The 20266-nt window shown below is 45.9% G+C and overlaps 1 protein-coding gene across 1 annotated transcript in view; it reads right to left on the bottom strand.

Annotated features, from left to right (window-relative positions):
- Window positions 1-19464, bottom strand: part of LOC119174733 (uncharacterized) — a 36403-nt gene extending 16939 nt beyond the window's left edge. Inside the window, exon 1 of the mRNA XM_037425765.2 lies at window positions 18859-19464. Within this exon, the coding sequence (XP_037281662.2) occupies window positions 18859-19333 (475 nt within the window). The 5' untranslated portion in view covers window positions 19334-19464. The remainder of the gene's footprint in view (window positions 1-18858) is intronic.
- Window positions 19465-20266: the final 802 nt, after the last annotated feature.

Here is a 20266-nt window from a genome sequence, read left to right as displayed (position 1 = left end):
CCCACGATTCCTGGACACGTTAGGTACGACAGTTACTGTGCCTGGTATATACAGCACGTTTGCATTTTGTAGTTTTCAATATATCTCGCGCCATTTAATGGTATATATATGCTTGATGACACCTGCCCTGCAAAAGAAAAGAAAAAGCGATGATGGATATGATATTTTAGTACACGCTCTTAAAGCATGTCCCGATCTTTGGGTATCTTGCAGTGTTTTACGTTGTCGTCTTAATTTAGAGAGAGCAACGTCTTTGACGATTCAAGCAATATGTTTTCCTCAGTTTCACTCACTTGTGTGTCAAGTCATCAATTTTATGTCATGTCATGTGACTTGCAAGTAATGATATTTTTTGTTTATACTTTTCATCTAGATTAGTCACATAGTAACATTACATCGTACCAATTTTAGTAGATATCCTGTGAATGAAACGGCCGCAAGCACACCAGGAAGATTATATATAAATCATGCCATAAATAGCATACATGCCATAATTTCTAATACCTGCTCTTTATGCTGGTCATACACTCCCAAGCCTCGCTATTTTTGGCTTACCTTAAACAAAGAAACGGCCGCTAGAGCGCTCTTATTGTAGCATAAATATCATACCGTTCGTGATATACGTGTAGTGAGTTTAATGTTACGACCTGTTGTTTATATTCTTCATTCAGTCATGTCAGCCAATGCAATTTCGGAATTTCATACCTTCATATCTGTATGCCAAACACAAAGATATCATATAATATATTATTGTAATTAACCCAAAGTCCTCATTAATGAGAACAATAAACTGTAAAAACCAATAATATGAAATTGTTATCTACCACTTTATCGTGACCGTTCACATTGAAACACTGTCTGTACTGTACCACATATGAGAGCTTCCTCCCATAAGTTTAAATTAAATGTTTACATTAGTGATAATTATTTATTACAGTTATTAAATTTCTGATGCTTCATATACCTAATGTGCATCGCATCTGCAGACTTTTGCTGAGGTTTCATTATGATCAAAGTCAACTTTCTCATCAATATACCGACAGGAGATTCTTTTATTCCTGCAATGCTGCTTTTCTGAACTATTGATCTGGAAAAGGTCTCCAGGAAAAAAATCCACCCAGCGTAATCCCACGAAATTGCGAACACAAAAACAAGTTGTCCTACCGTACATACCACTAAAATTAAATTAGCGAATAACTTACCGTTGTAGTACAATTAGCTTTTTTTAATCACCTGATACACTTCCAATGGATACGCAAACGTGTGTCGAGAAAAAAATCAAGCCGGTCGAATAAATCTAATCGCGTTGTACAGCATAAAGACGCTGTCAGCATTACTATGATTAGGAGCCTGAAGTTCAATTAGCGAAAAATCGGACATTGCTCAGTATTCTTCTTTTTTTTTTTTTTTGAAGAACACTTTCCCTACAGCTGCACCCAGCGCTTCCACCTAGGGTCGGCTTTGCCGCACTAGTTGATGTCCCAGATTGCTGGGCATGTTCATAGCACTGTTAGGTGGTGGTTTGTGCCGATACCTTAAAGGTTTCTTTATCTTGACCATTTCACTCTAACTGCCTTCAATGTGCGTTTATTTGCACTTGGTTCGCAGACACACGTGCAAGTGGGACTATGGATACTTTCCTTCGCGTGGTTACGTGTCACGCGTCATGATTACGGTCAGCGTTATCAGCTATAAGAGCGTATACTGGGCAGAGACAAATCTGTTGACCGCGCCGGACCATCGGCGTCGCGTTCCTAACCTTGGCCACGTGTTTATGTCCAATTGTCTTCTCTTAAACATTCCACTCTTCTCGGTATAGGACCTTATCGAAACCATGGCAGCTGATCCGCATGCAAGGCCGGGACCCAGATAAGGAGATAAAGAAAAACTGTGTGGGCGAAAGAAAGCAGTTCCACTTTCGTAGTGGCTCACACTTCTTCATGCGGCAAGGACAGCCTTCTGCGGTCGGCATATCGCGACGGCATATCTGCACGGAGAGGCACCGCTCCGTAAAGGCGAACGAGTGCAGCAGTCTTCCGGGAAGGTGGCCTTTCCGGAAGGGTGCAGAACCAATCAAGACTAACAGTAGTTGCGTTGCGTTCGGTTTCTGCTCGCAAACAACTTGGATTCGATGAACAGAAAATATCTGCAGCTCCTGTTCCCTGTTTTAGAACGAAGCTATACTGACGACCGCGGAGGCACCATTTGCTCCATAACTCTTTTAGGGGCGAAGCTCCGTAATGTTGAAGCTCAATGTCCATTCGCGTGCGTTGTAGCTGTGATGACGATGATAATCACTGACGGCTGGCTTGTGCAGTATATATGACGTCTCGATGTGCTCTACGACGCGTTTCGTATGAATGGCAACATGTAACAACCACCGGGGGAACGCGCACAAACCTCGTTTTTGCCAACATGAGGTTAGGTACGATACCACAAAGCAGTTATAATGAAGGCAAAACGAAATTCACAACTCAACGCAAGATACCATTTATGACCAATAAATCTTGTGTATACCTGTACACCGCTTTGTCACTCATTTACATGCTTGAGGGGTCAATGTTACGGCTGATTCACGGTAACACTGAACGATCCCACAGTTTCGCCCAGTCATCATCATTCACTTCGTGAATGTGCCCCCCCCCCCCCTTTGTTTTTCGCCAAAAACACGCGTGCTAACGTTATGCTTTTTGGAAGGTAGCTGAGCCCGCCTTTAGATCAACTAAAGCCTAATTAAAACGCACGTTACGGAAGTGTGCGCCTGTATCGAGTTTATTCATATATATGTCCGTCAGTGCGAATGTGATATCAGACAATAAATCACTGTATAGGGATGCCAAGGGCTTGCTGAGGGGTTCGAAATATAACTAATACTGGGAGGTCAAGGGAAGATAGGCGTGACATTGCTGAAGTTGTTTAGCGTAGTCATTGACAGGGAATGTAATTTCTGGGTGATGTCTGCTGTGTTGCAATGCATGTGATGGTATGCAAGCTCACACGAAAGTGATGTCCGAGGAGCCACACTGGGTGTGCAATATACTCTGCCTCTGACGCGAAAGAGGCTTCAGGTCTGCAGTGGTGGCCGCATTGCGAATGGAAGTGAAATGCTACAGGCTCATGCGTTGTGCGATGGCAGTGCCCTTTAATGAACCCCAGATCGTTTACATTATATGAATTTCTCCCCAATATATCTAAGTGCCTGAGCTAAAATACATACGTGAACAAAACACGAAGTTAAATATATACTTGAACATTAATGGAACAAGGGCTGCCTGATGCTGCAGATTAATTTTTTTTCTGCGAGCTTGTTTGTCAAAGCAGTGTCAAATGAACGAGAAGAGGAAAGTTTTGTCGATGAATGACGGTGCTTAAGGTTAAAAAAAATGGCGATGGCCGAAGCTGACGCTTTGATACAGCGAAAAGTATTTTCGGGACATATTGTTACAATACGCTACCGAAAATGAAGACAGAGACAGCATGAACGAAAACGACGTTCTCCGATTTCGCGTGGAGTTGCCTTCATCTCGCACGCCTGGTTCCGAGTGTACATCGGTGTATACCTCGTAAATATAATTAGCAACGCCCTTCCTCCCCGTTACAATATTACCAGAGCAAAACGTTTGTGACCACTATGAACATATACGATATATATCTTTCTACATTAGTCTGTCTCAGTGAATTGGTGGCTGGTGTGCTCGGCTGCTGACCCGAAGGTCGTGGTTTCGACCCCGGCCATGGTGGTCACATTTCAATGAAGGCGAAATGGTATACAGGCCCATGTACACCGTGCAATGTCAGTGGACGTTAAAGAGCACAAGATGCTCAAACTTTCCGGAGCCCTCCGTTACGACATCCCTCATAATCATACCGTGGTTTGAAGACGCAAAACCTCACATATAGGGTGCGTGTGCTGAAGATGGGTAATGTATCAGATATATCTGATGTAATGTTTGTTTTTATCATTGTTTACCATATACACGCAAATTGTATGTACTTCAATATATGGTAATAGTGCTGATAACGTTTTCGCATTTATCTCTAAGGAACAGCTTTGTTTGAATCTTCAACCGATATTTTCTGCGCTTGTTGTAATGATCGTCATTTTTTAGTATAATTTGTATGTACAATCCTGAATTTTCTATGTACTGTTTTGCTGTACTCGCCCGAGGTGCCTCACGAAGAGTGGGCCTATAGTCAAGAGACGCTCTCTGCTTTTGCCCCTTCCGTGCGCATTTCGGTAAGGAATGCCCAAATAAAAAAATAAATAATGAAATGTTGTAACCATACTACATTACTGCGTTCACGCGATGGACCTCGAGAAGAAACGCATGCAAGACCGCGGCTCAGTCACAGATCCGACTAGTTGAACTTCAATAATAACTACAGAGGCTCAACATCCCAAAACCATGAAACCATGATATGGCTATGTAGGACAGCATAGGGGAAGGCTCAGGAAATTTCGACTACCCGGGAGTTCTTCAGCGTTCACCCAAATCTGAGTACATGGACCTCAAGAAGTTTCGCCTCCACCGGTTAAACTTGCGAAACGAGCAAACTTTTCGTAAGCGTGCTCTCTCTTCTTTTCTTGAAGGGACTTCCTTTTCCACGGTGGTGTACAATATAAAAGAAGGTAAAGAAAGAAAAAGGAAAATCGACGAAAGACCAGTTTCCCATCCATCAAACTATAGAAACGACTGACGCCGGAGCAAGAGGACCGCGACTTCTCCTTTAATCCCCGGGGCGGCTTCTTTCGTTTCCCACCGTATTGTCAACGCGGCTTCGCCTAATTCCCTGATCTATAAGTTGCGGGAGCCGCCAAGCTGCGCAGTGATTGCGAGTAAATCCGCCGTACTATGCTCTTCGCAGAGAACCGTGAGCGTACGTCTTGCAATGAACGCGATCTCTCATAGGCGGACGTCCGGTACCGTGCGGACGACAATTCTCCTTCCGGCTTAGAAACACGTATATACGATCTTTACGCGCCTATAGACCGTATACGTAGCATTGACGGTTGCCATCTCAATTTAGAGACTTGCTGCGCCGGGTCGTTGTGAATTATAGTGCACTGACACGTTCTTCACTAGTGGCCGTGGAGGTACGGCAGTTACTGGGCTCGGCTTCTGACTCAAAGTTCGCGGGATCACATCCCAGCAGCGACGGCCGCATTTTCGACGCAGGCGAAGATCCTTGAGACCCGTGTTCTTAGATTCAGGTGCATGATGGAGAACCCTAGGGGGTCCGTATTTTCGGACTAATCTACTATGCCATCTCTCATAATCGTGCCATGTTTTTTTTTTTTTTCATGAATGAATGGAATCGAAACTTAGTTGTATAACCGCAGTAGTCACTTTCGGTGCACGAAAAGTACGCTGCGAAGATTGTGTAATACCCATATGTACGCAATTTTGTTACTGTTTTCTTTTAGTTCAGAGCAAAACAAGACCGTTCGCATAGACCTCATAACACCGAACACTTACGTCTCTCTTCCTCCTAGGGAATAGCACGAATGCTCTGCTGGAGGTGCTCTGGTGTTAGAAAATGGAAGTGCACTAACTTCGGGTGATAGGGTGAGAGCTATATTTAGGTAAATAGAGGAACAGATCAAGGAACCATATATAAACTGATGGAACAAACAACTGCTCATTCACGTGATCTTGCCGTCATAAGCTGTTACCCTATGTATGGCTGTAACGGTGCTAAATATAGGGAACTCTAATGTTGATATTTTTAATGAAGAAACCATCAGTTATGGTGCCTTGACGATTGCAAATTTCTGCCGGATTCTTCTTCCTACAAACGCTGATCGAACGCTGGACGAATGTCAGAATACGGCGCCTCGACGTCTATAGCCGTGCGAGTTCGGACCGTTGAGAAGACGTGAACGCTTCAGGGTGCCTGAAAAGTTCAGGGGAGCGGCGTCTCTGCTACTGAAGCGGGCAAGCTATGGTGCAATGGAACAGCCCTTTTCAACCGGCAGCCATCTTGTCTCGCCATACCAGTGCCTTTCTCTTACTCTATTTTTTTTATTTTTGTTTCCTCCTTACCTGCTGCGCCCTCATTTTACCTTTCCCCGCTGTATGGCGCGACGGCTGCGGTCATTGTAGCGACGCCCCCTTCCGTATTATTCCTCGGTGTATTCGTCGCGCCCGAAACCACTCTGGTCTGCGGGGTGCCGCGCGTCTCGGGGCCTGTAGGTGAATACATCCGGGGACCAACCCATACACGCGCTCTGCCTTTATTCACGCACCGCCATTCCAGTCGTGGCACTCTCGCTCGCCTGCCCAGCCTAGTGACGCTTTATTTTCGCGGTGATCTCTCAATTCGGGCCGCCCGTTCTTCGCACCACCGGCATGCCCCCCCCCCCCCTTCCTCTTCCCACTCTATTTCTTTAAGTATCATTCATACCAGTCTTGCTGTATCCCCGCTATAGGCCCACCCTCTCTTTCACGTGCACGGAGGTTCTTCCGGGCTTCAGAAAGGCGACTTCCCTGGTAGAGTCGGTCACAATGTGAAATGACTGCTCTTGCGCCAAACTTTGTGCCGTGGCTCGCTGTATACCTAGGAGGGAAAATCAGCGGCGAGACGAAGGAGGAGGGCATACGAGAACAAAGCCGTGTGTTAGCTTTAGCGCTGCGTATCTGTTCTCTCGCTGTGCCATGGCCGTATGTCTCGTGTTCCCGATCAGTGCCTTTACGAATGACTCGTTCCAACGAGGACTAACTTGCAACATTGTTTCGTGTTAAAGATTGCAGTGAGGTATTTCGGAGCCCGAATCACTGAAGCTCATGCTCATCTATTATAAAGATATCCGCGTGCTCTAAATGGTTTTTTTTTATACATTCTGGATTACAATGTCAAGTACACTTACACATCGAAGTAGTCGTTTTTCTAAATGAAGTGTTCGCCTTGTTAGATACTTTCATTTAGGTGACGTGTATTCCTATTAAAACACATAATACAATCAAGCGCCCAGATTCATTTGCTGATAACTACGCTTCGCCGCACGGCCCTGAAACTCAAATTTTAGGGATTGCAAACTGCACCCACCTCCAAAGCTGCACCACTCCTCCAACGTTCCGCTATAGAACATGCTCAGTGGTTGCTGGTACACTATGTCCACATCTTACCACATGACGCGTGCAGCTATAAATCTTGCAATCACCTGCCGGTGTGTTCCTTTGTACTCGGCACCTATATATGTACACCATCATAACCCGAAACGCCGAAGTCTTAGGTGTTCAGGACAGCTCGCGTGAAGAATTATAAATCATTTTTTAGCTCATGAACTTTATTAGACCGCATAAAGCACGAATTCAAAGCGTTTATTTTTTTAGCCGAAGAACTGTAAAGAGAGCACTACCCGACGGAATGCTATGCACCCGATTTCGGCATCGGTACAAAGAAAACAAGCTATATATATATATATATATATATATATATATATATATATATATATATATATATATATATATATATATATATATATAAAATGTGTGTGTGTGTGTGTGACTCGCATAAATTCGATAGAGCACATTTAATAACAATGACGCAATGACGCGAAAAAAAAGGAAGGTTAGGAGTCCATAAATGAACCAAGCAACAATGTAACAAGATTTCTTTCAGCTATGAGAAAAAGTGCTGAAAGCAACAAGAACGATTACAAGAAGCTGACCACCAGCAGGTGTAGGCGAGGATGCAATAAATAGCCCAGAGGAGCCGGGTTGATAGACAAATGGATAGCCAAACGCGAAACCGATCTCGGCCCGGGGTCATCCTGCCGATCCGGTGACCACCGAAACCATTAAGGTCGGCGGACAGACCCTTTGTACAAGCGCAGGAGCTCTTCACTCAAGCTGCTGGTTCGCACCGTGGGCTCGCCGGGGCCAAGTATAGGGCCCGACTCGGCCTCGAAGAAAGCGCTCCCCGATAACAAATGGTGGCTCGTTTACCTCGCGCGTCGCTCTCACGAGCCGCCAATCGAAGCGATGGACGACGCCCCAGTTTGGAGAACACCGGCTGCAGGGGTAGCGATCAGCAAAAGCGAGGGGGAGACATAAAGCGGCTGCATTACACATTAGTGGCATTGCTACTGTGGAGTAGCAAACCTTTTATTGTCCGTGAAAGGCTGACAAATTCGCTTTGCGGGGCGAGTGCTGTGTTCGCATATACGCGTTCTGAACGCGTTCTGTATGAAATGTATAGCTTATGTACTGATCACAGCCGTATGCTACGGTCCATGCAATATGAAAGACTTAAGGAATGAAAGAAAGAATGTTTTTTTATATTTTATTTGCTGGTGAAGAAAAGAAGGTCAACAAACGATACTGATATTACATCTGTATAAGTAATCGTAAGTCTTTATTGGCTATATACTTTAGACGAACTGATCGTGTATTTCAATTTGCCATTGTATTTCTGAGTTGAGTTTCTCATCTTTATATCGTACATATGTCCGCATGGACGGCTGATACAATACGTAAAGGGAGCGTTTCTTTAAACCGGTAGTAACCAAAGACCGGGCCACGTACACTATAGCGAAGAATCGTTCGCCTCGGTCAGCACAACTGGCCGACAGGAGGCGAACCTCATGCGGTGCCGAAGCAAAACGCGGCAGTACACTTTCTCCTCCACTGCAGCTCCCATCCCTTCCAATGACGGCGGGCCCACAAATTCGGCAGCGGGAAAAAATCGAGGCCTAGCGTGTGGTGCGGCGGCTACACGCCGATATCTGCGCCCTGATCGAGATCGAGATGCCCGTCCGGATGGCGGAAACAATAGGCGCTCACTTCCCGCCCGATATCCAGCGGGGCCTAAAGCTCTTTTTTTCACGGGCGCGGAAGCTATGGGAGGATATAAATGACGTGAAATCTTCGAAGCACGGCTCTGCAACGCCGATGCCCGCGCACAGTCTACCAAGACTGTTTGATTTCTCCATTTTTGTCGGCCGGAAAAACGAAAGACATGGTAGGTGAGAACAGTGCCTTCAACCATCATCTATATATATATATATACCCATCGTCAGTTCGCGCTCGCCGATGCGGAATAAAGATGGTCAGATTCACCCTGTGCATCTGTTGTTGCTGATGTTCTTTGTGTTATTGACGTACAAGAATCACCGGCGTGGTGTGACCAGCGACCAGCATTTCCTGCGATTACTACAAAACAAAAGAGAAATGGACGTGAGGAACAATGGTTCCGTAACCTAGCTATAGTTCGTCAGACATCTCTGAGCACGTACCAGGTCCCGGGTTCGATACCGGTTGAGGCGGTCGCATTTCGGTGGCGGCGAAAGGGTGTATAGGACCGTGTACTGCAGGTGTGATGTGCACGTTGAAGAACACCAGATGGTCGAAATTTCCGGAAAGCCTTCCACTATACAGCGTCCTTCATAATCATATCATGGTTTGGGACGTTAAACCTCACCTCAGATATTATTATTATTATTATTATTATTATTATTATTATTATTATTATTATTGTTGTTGTTGTTGTTGTTGTTGTTGTTGTTGTTGTTGTTGTTGTCGTCGTCGTCTGAACATGTATACTGTGCAGTGAACAGTCCAGCAGAGGAGCCATGAGACTCATAGCGTGTGTGTGCTCATCTTTCTATGTGCAATGCTGTAGGTGCTTAATTTTGAAATAGACGTTATAGTATAGGTAGACAGCTGTAGATTTGAATGTCATGTCTCAAGAAGCGTTATCGTTATAGCTTAGGGACCACGTGATACAAGAAATACCTGAACATTTCCGTTGCTTCGGTAGGTGACCTTGAATTTAGATTGTCGCCCTGTTCGAGAATGCGCTAACTTTATGTATTGTGCAGATTGTCCGAATACAGTGACTAATAGCTCATAAATTGAAAGGAATGAAGGAAAATGAGAGAGGAAAGGCAGGGATGTTAACCCCTTTGGCACTTCTGGCGTGCTACCCTGCACATGCGGAAGGAATGAGAGAGGGAAATTCAAAACTTTTTTCTCAGACATAGTAATCTCTAAGCTTCTTACACAGACTGTAATGAACAAGGATCAACAGACAAGGATAAAAATTTTAACTTTGGCAATCAGGTGCATTTCATGCGGCTTCTGTTTTATCGGACTTGCCAGTGTTTCAAAAGCAACAACCGCACGCTTGGTCAATATTTCCATGCCTCCTTACTTTGTTTCTGCAAATCTACCAAATCATTACGTGCGGAATGTGAAATGTCGCAGACACCAGTGCCATTTCACACAGCTTGCAATACTGCTGTACACGCTCGATCAATCTCGCTTTCCCGTTGGCTATATACGCTCGCTTTCCTGTTTATCCAAACTAAAACAATCTGCCTCCATATCCATCTAGGGAGAGCTCACAAAAATGTCTCCGAACTCACGCCACCCACTCTTCTTGTCCTTTGTAGCCTCATGGCTGCAAGTGCAGATTGCAAATCCCTCAGCAAGCCGTTCACGTGATTGCACGCCACACATCCTGTAGGTGTTAAAGTAGGGTTCAGGATAAACACGCGAATGGAAAAGGTAATATGAACAAGAGTTCACGGTTGCCGACAGCTGGTTAATCCTTCCGGGGCAGTTCTGGTCTGCGTTTGAACGAACGTGTTGGTCTGAAGCTCGTTCGCTGCTAGACCAATTAAGTTGCTGCCTACCGCTTGTACAATCAAACGCGTCTCTGTACTTCTCTAATCCCACTACTTTCAGTGCAGGTCGCTCTGTGTATATTTATATACACGGCTGGACATGTGCACTTCCATATGAGCTTTACACAGACAGGTATACGTTCAACGGTGGTGCGGTCACGCGCCGAAAGGATTAACCGGCTGTCGCGGAGTAATGGACCAGGGTGCGGATATAAGTGCACACGCACACGCATGCACAATCGCAAAAAAAAAAAAACGTTGTAACTCTAACACAGATCACAGATTTCGAAAGTGTATACGACGAAACATTACACATATACGTGCGCTTCTAAGCTTTACATTATACTTATGTATTCTGCACTAACTCTCGTTGGCTCTATCTCATTGGCAAAACTAGCTGCGTGTAACGCTATAGTAATCCCAATACGCTGTATGCCTTGCTCACTACTTTGCGTTCCGATTTATTGTGCCGTAAGTCCTTATCTAAATCCAGGTGCGCGTGAGGGAACGGAATGGGCGCGTCATTGTAATGCAGGTAGAGCACGCTTCGCGCACTAGTGTCTACCGAACAAGGCATGATGGGGTGTGTGAGTTCCATCTGGGCCCCGACATGAGGGAACCATATATGTACGCGTTTTCACTCAACATCTGCCTAAAAAAATTGGACCATACGCACGGAGTCCATTATTATGAGTGGGACGAAGCATCCGTCAGTCCATCTGCGCTGCCGTCCATTCGTCCGTCTGTGCGTCCATTCGTCCGTCATTCGTCCGTCTGTGCGTCCATTCGTCCGTCTGTGCGTCCATTCGTCTGTCCGTGCATCCATCCATCCATCAGTCTGTGCATATGTCTGTCTCTCCGTTCGTGCGTCTGTCCATCCATCCGTCAATCTAGTGAACACTTCATGTACCGCCATCTGGCATCTTTTCATCAAATATTCATCATATACAAGTACCGCCATCTAGCAGACATTCTAAGGCTTAAACGAGAGGTGGCACAGCCGGACTAGAGGAGCGGTACGCGTGAACTCTCTTACGACCTGCACTTCGTGTGTTGTTCCCACTTTTCGCCACCTCTATAGTTCATGAAACTGCGGCCCAACACTCGCTAAATTTTACTAAAATCAAGGAGGTTACGCCCAGCGAGTTAAACGTGGCAACCATATAATGCTCAAAGTTTGTTTTTTGTGATCAAAGTTTGTGATTTTGTTGTTTATGTAGACAAACATCCGTCCACAGAAAAAAACGGGAAATAGTTACTTGAAGAAGGATCACTAATATCTATGCAATTCAACTTCATACCAGTTCTTTATTATATTTAAACCACTGTTGAAGTCGTATTTGTCACAAAAGCTGAAAACAAGAAACGAAGACGAGACGCCGAGTTTCGATCATGCGATCCTTTTCAGTACTGTACATTACGTACAATCACTTGACAGGTATCGAAATTGCTCTATACGCGTTGGCATCAGCTAATTCTGGAGCCGTTTGTCCAAACGGGCACTTAACGATTCATGTAACGTGCTTACACGTGCGTCATTGCACGTTGTCGGTTCGCTGAACCGCTCAAACCCGTTAAACATTTCCCTGGGCTACGTCATTATTTGTTTTTTTTATCTCTTTCAGATCGACTCATTCATTAGCTAACGTATGTACACACGAAAATGCGTGCAGCCGCGCACCATACGCACATTACTGACGCGTGCTATGGCTGTTTATACTTGCATACGTGCGGGTAGAAACGTGCGACCATTGTGGCTCGGCCGAGTGGTTTTTCCGCTCTCTGCACCGCACGTGCACCACCGGTCGGCGGGCAAGTCATTTGTGCATGGGCGCTGTCAAAAGGATGAATGACCAGAGGCGGCGACCGTTAGCTAACGACGCCGTCACTTTAGACGACAGATCTCAAGACTAATCGGCTGGACAAAGCAACCTGGAAAATTGTCCACTCTGCCTAAACGGAGACATTTCGTCGCCTATTTAGGCAGATTGTAGCCTAAACGCCTTTTACGTCTCGAACTGCAGAGGAACGAGGAAACAGTGACAAATCTATCTGTGACGACCACCCTCCGGCCGCACCACCCCCCGCTGGAGTGGTCAAGTGTCCGGCGTGTGTTGTCCGTGCCGAGTGGACGGTCCGGTTTAGATAGGTCGAACTCCGCGGGCCCTCATTTTAGGCAGACATTCCATAATGCCGCGCGTGCGCCACCGTTTCTGCATTGTGTGTTCTTGCTTCGCTCCTAAACATCATCCATTGTTGTTTCACTGCTCGCTGTTCACTTTAGTCGAAGTGGACGCGTTGCAGGTGCCAGAGTCCAGTGGTTCTCCTCCTGATGACCACTGCCACTTCTGGGCCCTGTCCACCCGGGATATTTGTTGTGGACAGTTCCTTCACTGACGCTCGCTTGCTCCCTGCGGTTGGTCGGAGGAAAGGCTCACTTTCTTGTTTTTGCTCTGTTTTTATGGAACCGGTTCACTCTTCACTGGAAGCCATTGAGGCTGACCACAATGCACACGGTGTGCGTGTGTGCGGGAGACATTGCAGTGAAACCTTTTCAGAGGGTGATATCATGCCGGGTTGCCTTAAAGAGAGTCTTAACTGCGTTTATGTTCTCCGGCTGGGCCGTTAGACTTTTAGCCCTGTGAAGTATGGTATTATTCCTTAATGTAGTACGCCAATTCGGTGTTTTGTCCCTGCTCCCTTTCACCACAGGAAGGAAGTTTCAGTGGGGCTGCGGGCCAGATAATTTTCCGCATGACTGATAGCATGTGTAACGTTTTCCAAGGATACACATGGTAACGTTGGATGGTAGCGTAATGAATGTTTAACATGGTTACGTGATAGCAATGCTGTTGTTGCCAGTAAACGTATGCAGACCTTTCTGCAACACTCCGAGAGGCGAATACCGTCGTTTTCGGTTTTCGCGCTGCAAGGGCTGAAGCTAGTCACTGACTGTAGCCAAAACAAACTGACAATTCATGTTTTAAATCTGTCTTTTCTTTTTTAGTGCACAAGCGGGAACCGCAAGAACGACGACTGCGAGGCGTACTGCGCACCAGTGAGCGAGACTGAATATGATTGGGAACTTGGACCAATGCCCATCTCGAAATGCCGCTTTGTTTTTATTGTGGTCGTAAGCGTGCTTCACTGCCTCGCCGCGGTGGTCGGTGGTTATGGCACTCAACTGCTCACCCAGAGGTCCCGTCACGGCGGCTGCATTTTCGATGGGGACGCAAATGTCTGGGGCCCGTGTGCTTCGACATAGGTGCCCGTTAAAGAACCCAAGGTGGTCGAAATTATCGCTCTCCACTACGGCGTATCTCTTAATCGTATCGTGGTTGTGGAATGTTAAACCCCAGACATTATTATTAGCGCGCTTTACTATTGACAACAAAGCTGTACCTTACGAGAAGGGATGCGGAGGCCAAGTTTCGTCCCGTTCCTGACCTTTGCGCAAGAGGTAAGATCGTCTCCCTCCATATGTTAGAGGATTGTATGCTTACAGGGGCATGCTAAAGTACTCCAGGAGGTCCAAATTCCGATATTCTTCCACTACGGCGTCTCTCATAATCATATCGTGGTCTTTCCGTAAACCTCCAATTATTATTATTATTATTATTATTATTATTATTATTATTACTGCCTCTTTTTTTTACTCATTGCATGCCTAATAAGCACCTCTTGTTGGCTGGATATTGTTCCAGGGATGCAGCAACGGTGGTATAGTCATCTGCGATGAATTTCGCACAAACAATATTACCGATTTCGATAAAAACTGCGACGAACGACGAGTTTAGCTTACGTGCCTTCCTCAAGTGCTCTTTCATAACGCCTTTCAAACCACCGCTCAACTGTTGTCGACGGCGTATAGCATATCAAGAGAGACGGCGTATAGCATATCAAGCTCATATTTTTAACATTTTTTGTTACACTTTCTCTTCACTGTATAGCTTTGAAAGTTTTTGAAGTATGCAAGCATCATACTTTATTCATACGTTTACTCAGATCAATTGGCAAAGAAAATTTTTCGCAATACTCGCCAGGAGAACCTTACATTTGTGTTCACCGCGGTGTTATGACTAAGTGTTCACAGTACACGTAAGCGTTCGATAACGTGCGTAAGGGTTTCCCATTTTCATGCCAGTTTTCATTATACTTTGTGGCATAGCTGAATCACTTCTGTTTATCTTTATTCGTATTTATGACACAACTCACTTGATCGACATTTGAGTTCGCATCTTTGTGCTACTATGGAGTAGGCTGACTCCTACCATTGAAGGCTCAGTTCGTCAAACACTGGTATGTAGAAACTCTGTATGATTGTCCCGGCGCTGTCATGCAATCATGGTGTTATATTGCTCATCGGTACCAGATGCTAACAGGTCATGTTTTTTTCGTGGTAGATGTAACACATGTTCACGGTTAGATCATAGCAGCGTAATGCCAACGGCGTTCACCACTTAGGTACGCCATACTGAAATTATGTAGTTTCGTGCACTTGTGACAATTCTTTCAGATACAAGAACGGCAAGAAAAACGGCGCCCTGTTTCTAGGTGACGTCAGAGGCATGCAAAACTCGCGGGGGGGGGGGGCGCACCCCCACCCTGGTCCCCTAAGAGAGGGGGTGCGCAAGGTCAGCCCCATACATTCACATGACAGGGAAGGGTGCGCAGTGACAAACCTCCCCTTCCCCCACCCCTGAAAGCGTGCCCTGCGTACGCCTATTAGTGATGTATCATAATCACAACAATGTCTTATAACTATACAAATATAGGTGCAACGAGGAGTTATTGGAGTGTGTTGTCCGCGGCGCAATAATTCGTTTTATTAGTATAGGGCATATCCTTCGCACGGCGTTCAGCACTTCACAAACCTGGTTTACTGAAAATATTGTGTGCGATAATTATTTCAAAGAGCGTAATATTCATGACTCCATGCATCATTTGCCGAGAAGAGAACGAAACGAGCAGACAACAAATGCCTCCTCAAAAAAAAAAAAAATGCGATTTCACTTTTATCTACGAGAGAAAAGCCAAAACTGCTGCCATATAAGCGGCTGCGTTGAATGATTTCGAGAACTAACTTGATCACGAATGTGGGCTGCATTATCTTAGGATAAAACGACATGCTCTAAAGATATAATAAGTCATGTTCATCTTTTTGTGAATATATAAGCATAAATGTTGTTTAAGTAGAGTTATAAAAAATATTAGCCCTTTTCTTACCGGGAAAATGGGGACACGAAACGAGGCGCGGACGTACCTGACGCTCTAATGTACCTTTCTTTCTGGAGCATTCCTTCCTCCAAACTCATTTCTTGACAAATGTGGGCTTCATCTTTCTAGCATAAAACGGCATGCTATAGAGATATAATAACTCGTGTTCATCTTTTTGTGAATACGTAATTATTGATGCTGATTAAGTAGGATTATTTGAAAAAAAATCTTTAGGTTTTTTCTTACCGAAAAAATGGGGACATGAACGTGCCGGACGTTCTAATGTACTTTTTTTTTCTGTCTAAATCCTTCCTCCAAACTGTTTCCTCCTTCTATGCCTGGAATATGACCATCAGCCTCAGGTTTATCAGCACAAACACTTCAATTGCTGAACGCAACAACGACAGCCGTGCGTTCTTAACCAGGCGAGGATGAAATCTGGCAACGTGAAATGACAAGCCACCTCGTTAAGAAATCAGATTTCCGACAAGCGCATGACCTAAAGCGATCAGATATTGGATAACGGTGCCTACGAATATGCGTGTGACCGTGGTGCACATTAGAGGGCTGCATTTATCAGCGCTCAGAAGAGCCGGATTTATTTATTTATTTATTTATTTTTTATTTATGTGTGTACTTCGGGCAAAGCAGCTTAGGGTCTCGGCATATCATGCCTTCGTCACGGTTCATCATACGGTAAAATAAGACAAATGTCACTATAGATTCAACGGCGGTTTATACTATGCATACTATATGATTAAAGGTTCTTTGTGACTGCCTAAAATAATATGTTCGATTTAGAGGGCGGTGTTAGAATCCCCTAAGAAACTTATCACGACGCTCAATTATCTGATCAAAAACCAGGAACACACACGTGAGTCTCTACGGTGAAGTCATCAATTTGTCTCCTTGTGGACCAGTGGTGAGTAAAACACTGAATAGCAAAACTTCGCGGGGAAAGAGTTTTTTAGCGGGACGGCTCAGTGCACTCCTATAGTAGAGTACGAAGTACTCTAAATCGTTAAACATTTTTTTCTAAACATAAGGCCACTCACACGAGACGCCATTATGCTTTGCCATAGTAGAGTGCGTCGTACTGTAAATTGTTAAAAATTTTCTAAACACACATAGTTCACATGTGAGAGTAAAGCGGTTCGCTTTCTCTCTCATTTTTGTCGATGCGGTCTCATTGTGAGGCTCGCGGGATGACTTTCAGCTCTCCCATAGTAGAGTGCCGGGTACTCTAAATCGCTGCACTTTTTTTAAACGCAACAATGGCACGCATTCATGCTTCGTCATTCCCCCGGTTACGCATTAGTGAACCTGAAACAAAATATTTCTCTCTCTCTCTCTCTCTCTTTTTTTTTTTTGCGGCCCAACCTACATCGTCCACGACACTTGTGGGGCACTGTGCCCGAGCTTCGTTTGAAAAGTCCCAGTGATGGCGTCGTAGTCGTCTAGAACGACTACAGTTCCTTTAGGTACTGCATCCATCTTCAACGAGTGTTCAAGGACACCTTTGGCGAAATGCCACTCAAGGAAACCTTGTCGGTGTGTATCATATGAGTTATTTAAGTGATCTTATAATGTCCCCCAACTCAGATAATCCTCGGGATCGGAAGTAAAAATAAAGAGTACGTGCTATTTGCGTATTACATCGTAATTTGGCTATAGAATGCACCAGAAGTTAATTCAGTGTGAGAAAAAAACAGAAAACTCCAGTCTGTTGAATAACGCGGCCAAGAACACATGCCACATAGAGTATTACACATGCCAGAATACATGTACACATGCCAGAATAAAGTATTATTACAATTATTATTATTATTATTATTATTATTATTATTATTATTATTATTATTATTATTATTATTATTATTAAGAACGTTCTTCCTCGTATAACTATATAAAGAGGGTGTACATGCATTTCAGGACAGCTGCAAATAGCACTCAGCATCCGGTTTTCTGCATTTCAGGAAGGCTTTACACTCTCCCATAGTAGAGTACCAAGAACTCAAAATCGTTAACCACTTTTTCTAAACACACGTTTTTTTTTTTCGACGCGGCCTTATCAAGTATGAAGCCTAAGGGACGGCCTTGCACTCTTCCATAGTAGAGTATACCAAGTACTCAAAATCATTAACCACTGTTTCTAAGCACAGTCACATTGAGCACATCATTTTTCAGATACGCAAAGGACAGTGATGTTTGTCCTGACACACCACTGTGCCGATAGGTATGTATGTAGTACTATGTACATCTATATGTAATAAACTATGTATATGTACTATGTATTACCGAAATGTTATCATGTTTTTGTACGTAGAGTAGATAAACTTTTTTTAAACAAGTCCCAGAAGACAAACCACATTGATTACGATTAAAATACAATAAAATCGTGACGTTTTGGCTCCCATCGTGCTTTTATTTGCTTTTAATCGTGGTCAGTGCGTTGTTTTGATTGTCTTCACGGCTCTTCCTGACCAGACGGGTTTACGTTCAACTATCGATTTTAGAAACATGTCGCAGTTCGTTCAGAGTTTGTTGTGAATGTCGCACAGGTTCGCGCTTTCTCACAGTTGTATATACGTATAGTACTATAGAGACCACTCTGCCATTTACAATACAACGAACCGCAGAAGCGGCGTCATACAGCTCCCTTGGTTTACTCTACGTTGTTTACATTTGTTCTGTATACACTCACAATACACAATTCAGCTCCTTTTCTTGAAACAGAGAATGTCCTGTTTCGTGATAGTGTGTGTACATAGCGCTCTAAAGCATGTCCCTTTTCACCAAGCACACGCATTTTTGCGTGTCCTCTAATTGAAGATTTCGCCCTAGGGATTAGTGAACAAATATTCATCATACCTACAATTATCACCGGCTCCTCTTATGTGAGTATATTTGACCAGACTGCTACCACATTGCCACGGAACTTCGCACCGTATAAGACTGGCTTGAAGTGAAGGTTCAAAGGGTAAATAAAAAAAAACAAATTCACTCCTCACCTCGCCCGCTTCTGCCGACGAATCGCAGGTCGTTGAACTTGGCCACCTGGTTCTTCATGACGGCCGAGGCGTTGCGCAGCTCCCCGCAGTAGTTCTCGTCGTTGCCCGCCCTGAGCGTCACCAGCGTGCCGTCGCAGACGTCGCTACTGAGCGCCAGCACGCGGAACGACATGGGCAGCGTCTTGTTGGAGCGCCAGTGGCTGGGCAGCACCGAGCACACCACGTTGGGGCTTCCCGTGCGCATCAGTTCTCCCGGGTGCTCGGCCAGCACCTGGGTGAGGGCCCGCTCTCCCGGGAGCATCGAGGCCAGGTCCGTCGTCGCGGTCGTCGAAGCCGCCGAAGAGGTCATCACGACGCCACCGCCGCTGTCTCGAAAGCCACAAGTGGACGAGATGGGGCCCGGTATCACAGTCTCTCGCTGCGGCTGCTGGTGGTGGCCCGGTAGGTGGGTACCGACGGTGCACGGCAAGTGCATGGCCGGGCGACCGGGGTTTACCGGGGTAAGAAGGGAGAAAACTGGCGCGCCGAGGAAGAGAGGCTGCCGGTCGGAACGTCCCACACACGCACGCACAGTTTTTTAGGGAGCGCGAACACTTAGAGGAGGAGGGGAGGTGGCAGAAGAAAAGTTTGGGGTGCGCGCGCGCCTAGCGCGCGTTCAGAGTTTTGCGGATACGGTGTGCGCAGGCGCGTCGGATGAAGAGGCAAGGTGTCCGAATCGCTGCGGCCGAGGAGCGGGAAGGAAGAAGAGCGCTCCTCCCGGGGTGCGAGTCTTGGGAGCCCGATGGAGGAGAAGAGAAACGGGGGAAAAAGAAGAAAGTAGACCGGAAGCAGTACGGGCGGGTGCGCCGCTCGTCGGAAAAAAGTGGACTTGGCGTGCGGCAGCAAGGCGGTTCTTGCGGGCGGTCGCTGGCTGGCGAGCTCCTCGCTCGGTGCGGCAGGGCGAGTGGAAGGGGACCGAAGCCGCGATGTGGATCACCGCCGCTCCGGCCTCATTGACACCGGGGCGAGCGTGGGCCCGCGGAGAGGGCCAGCCCCGTGGCGGATTGGCGGTCGACCTGAGTGACGTGTGCGTCGCGCCGGCCAATGGGAACTTCGCCCGCGTCTCGCCTCCTGCGGTTTCGTTTTCCCGTACGGGCGCCTTGCCATGCCGGGCAGCCGGCCACTGATGCACTTTGGTGAAAGGGCGTGTGGGGTAGAGTGGCAGAAAGAAAGACAGGAAGGGGGTAGAAGGCAGGTCGAAAAGAAACACTGGGTGGATGCATCACACAAAGTGGGAGATGGGTCTGCTTCAGCAGCCAGACTTCCTTTAACAACATACCACACCCCATAATCGAAATCAACCCCCCCCAACCCCCGGCTTTGTTCTTATGGCTACAGTCACAACCTGTCACGAGGCCAATAGAATTAA

This window comes from Rhipicephalus microplus, chromosome 5 (assembly GCF_043290135.1).
Source record: "Rhipicephalus microplus isolate Deutch F79 chromosome 5, USDA_Rmic, whole genome shotgun sequence".
In the NCBI taxonomy this organism is placed as follows: domain Eukaryota; kingdom Metazoa; phylum Arthropoda; class Arachnida; order Ixodida; family Ixodidae; genus Rhipicephalus; species Rhipicephalus microplus.
Note: the sequence above shows the minus strand (reverse complement) of the source record. Positions and strands in the feature narration are given on the sequence as shown.